The sequence below is a fragment of the Colletotrichum spaethianum genome, assembly GCF_022836535.1.
Source record: "Colletotrichum spaethianum MAFF 239500 DNA, contig67, whole genome shotgun sequence".
Lineage (NCBI taxonomy): Eukaryota > Fungi > Ascomycota > Sordariomycetes > Glomerellales > Glomerellaceae > Colletotrichum > Colletotrichum spaethianum.
The window spans coordinates 60,265-62,658 of NW_026054837.1; the positions used below are offsets into that span (position 1 = coordinate 60,265).

Here is a 2,394-nt window from a genome sequence, read left to right on the forward strand (position 1 = left end):
GAGGTGGTGTGGAGCGTCCACACGATAATCTAGAAGCTAGCAAATCACTTCTGCATTAGGGCCTCCCCTCCACTCGGGAAGGTGGGTAGCATTGGAGATGAGCCCACCGAAATAATGGTGAAAATAAAAAGCCGTTTCGGCAGGTGCATTCATAGAATAAAATGTCCGTCTTGGCAGCTTTTCTGTGCCAAGACATCCATATCTTCTTTGACTAGGTGTCGTTTACCTTCATCAACGTCATCTGCTCCTCCGCGACTTACACCAAGTCAGAGCCGCGCCCGATAATCAGTCACGACGACAGCCGCTGCCATGGATCGCTACGACGAGCAAGGCATGGGGGAGAAGACGTCGCCCCAGGCGTCTCTTGAGGCAGGCAGCGACGACCGTCCGAAGGAAACTGGGATCCTGGCCACTTTGCGCCGCTTCGAGGGCAGAATGGACAAAGCCCTGGGTGTAGAGTCGCATGCCATCGACCGCAAGATGGACGCCGACAAGAGCCCCGTTAAGTGGCACGAGGAACTGACCATGGCTCTCCTGTGGGCGAGTGGTACCATGGGTATCAGCTGCTTCGCAACAGGGTTTCTCGGCTGGGAGTTTGGTCTTGACCTGAAACGGGCTATTCCCATCTTCATCTTTGGTTCCATCCTCGGTGGTGCTGTGTCTGGATATTGTGCCACCTTTGGAGCCGCAACCGGTTTGCGACAAATCTCCGTCTCCCGATTCAGTTTTGGCTGGTGGCCCAACAAGCTCATTGCCTTTTTGAATGGTGTCGAACAACTTGGCTGGGCATCTGTCGGCTCTATCAGCGGCGGATTGGCGCTGACTGCCGTGGCCGATGGTCGCATCTCCCTCGTCGTCGGTGTCATCATCATCGCCGTAGTCTCTCTTCTGATCAGCTTTCTCGGGTTGAACTACATCTTGATCTATGAGCGTTACGCATGGCTCATCTACTTCATCATCTTCATCATCATCTTCGGCATGGTTGGCCCGTATGCCGACGACGTTACCCCAGCCCAGGTCACGGGCGCCGAACTCTCTGCCAGCGCCCTCTCACTTCTTGCAGTCGTTTATGGAAGCTCCGCATCATGGGCCACCATGGTATCCGACTATTACGTTCATTACCCGACCAATGTTTCCAGGCTCAAAGTTTTTATTCTCACGACTCTTGGTATCGCTATTCCGACATCCTTTGGCATGACCGCCGGAGCCGTTGTGGCTAGCTCCCTAAACAATCAAACGGCTTGGGCGAACACCTACGAGAACCAAGGTCTTGGCTTTCTGATCCGAGATATGCTGCACCCTCGCGGTTTCGCTAAGTTTCTCCTCGTCATCTTCTCCTTCAGCGGCATCAACACCAACATCATCTCCCTATACTCTGCGGCCATCTCGTTCCAACAAATGGCCCGCCCTTTTGCCAAAGTCCCCCGATTCCTTTGGACCTTGCTCTGCTTTGCTGTTGTTATTGGGCTGGCTCTCGGTGGTCGCAGCCAACTGAACACCTATCTGCAAAATTTCCTCAGCTTGTTAGGCTATTGGTGCACGAGCTACTTCATCATCCTGCTGATGGAACATTCCATCTTTCGACGTGGAGACTTTGCCAATTACGATCTCGATGGTTGGAACGACCCGAGCCGCTTACCTCATGGCATTGGGGCTAGCGTTGCCTTCCTAGTCGGGGTGGTCGCATGGTGCATGGGTATGGTTGAGACGTGGTTCGTGGGACCTCTTGGCGGTCTGATTGGCGAATCTGGAGGTGATATCGCCAACGAAATGACGCTTGTGGTCACTGCTGTGGTATACCTGCCTGCTCGCTATTTGGAATTGAAGTTTTTCGGCCGATAGAAGAGGCGCACAATAAAGTACAGGAGCAGACTAGTTGTGTTTACGAAATCTCACCTTGCCACTTGATAGGATCTCACCAGAAGCCACAGTCCTCCATTTCCAATGGAGATTAGGAAGTCGTCAATTGTCGTAGGGTCTGACGCTGTATACTTGCCGCTTGTGACAGTCAGGCTGAACTCCTCGTTAAATGATAACGCTGGGGCAGACATTCTTGCGTCAACAATTTACCGCCGCTTCTGGCAAGCTCCAAATGCCAAGTTCCTCCATTTGGGCAAGACTGAGTCCCAGATCAGCTGACTCCAAAATGAGTCCACCATGGATGAAGATTCCCCACTGATCATCTCCATTCTTGAAGAAACCAAGCTGTTAATAGAAGCGCCTGCCACGGGCCTAACATAGATCACCGTATCAGTCAAATGAGAAACAACCGAGACTTGCAACTTGTGAAAGTCACTTTGTACAGTGGATCTGTTTTCTCAGGAACCCGATGGTACACTGTTAGAATCGGTGACAAGGATCACTGATGCGGTCCCAGCGGCAGAAAGTATGTCG

General features: G+C 52.3%; 1 protein-coding gene across 1 annotated transcript; it reads left to right on the forward strand.

The window, feature by feature from the left end:
• Nucleotides 1–309: 309 nt before the first annotated feature.
• Nucleotides 310–1,842, forward strand: ColSpa_12597 (purine-cytosine permease FCY21; the record flags this gene model as incomplete). Its single annotated transcript, XM_049278809.1, has 2 exons — nt 310–859; nt 1,064–1,842. The coding sequence occupies 2 exons, from the start codon at nt 310–312 to the stop codon at nt 1,840–1,842; spliced, it is 1,329 nt and encodes a 442-aa protein (XP_049134766.1).
• Between the last annotated feature and the right edge of the window lie 552 nt (nt 1,843–2,394).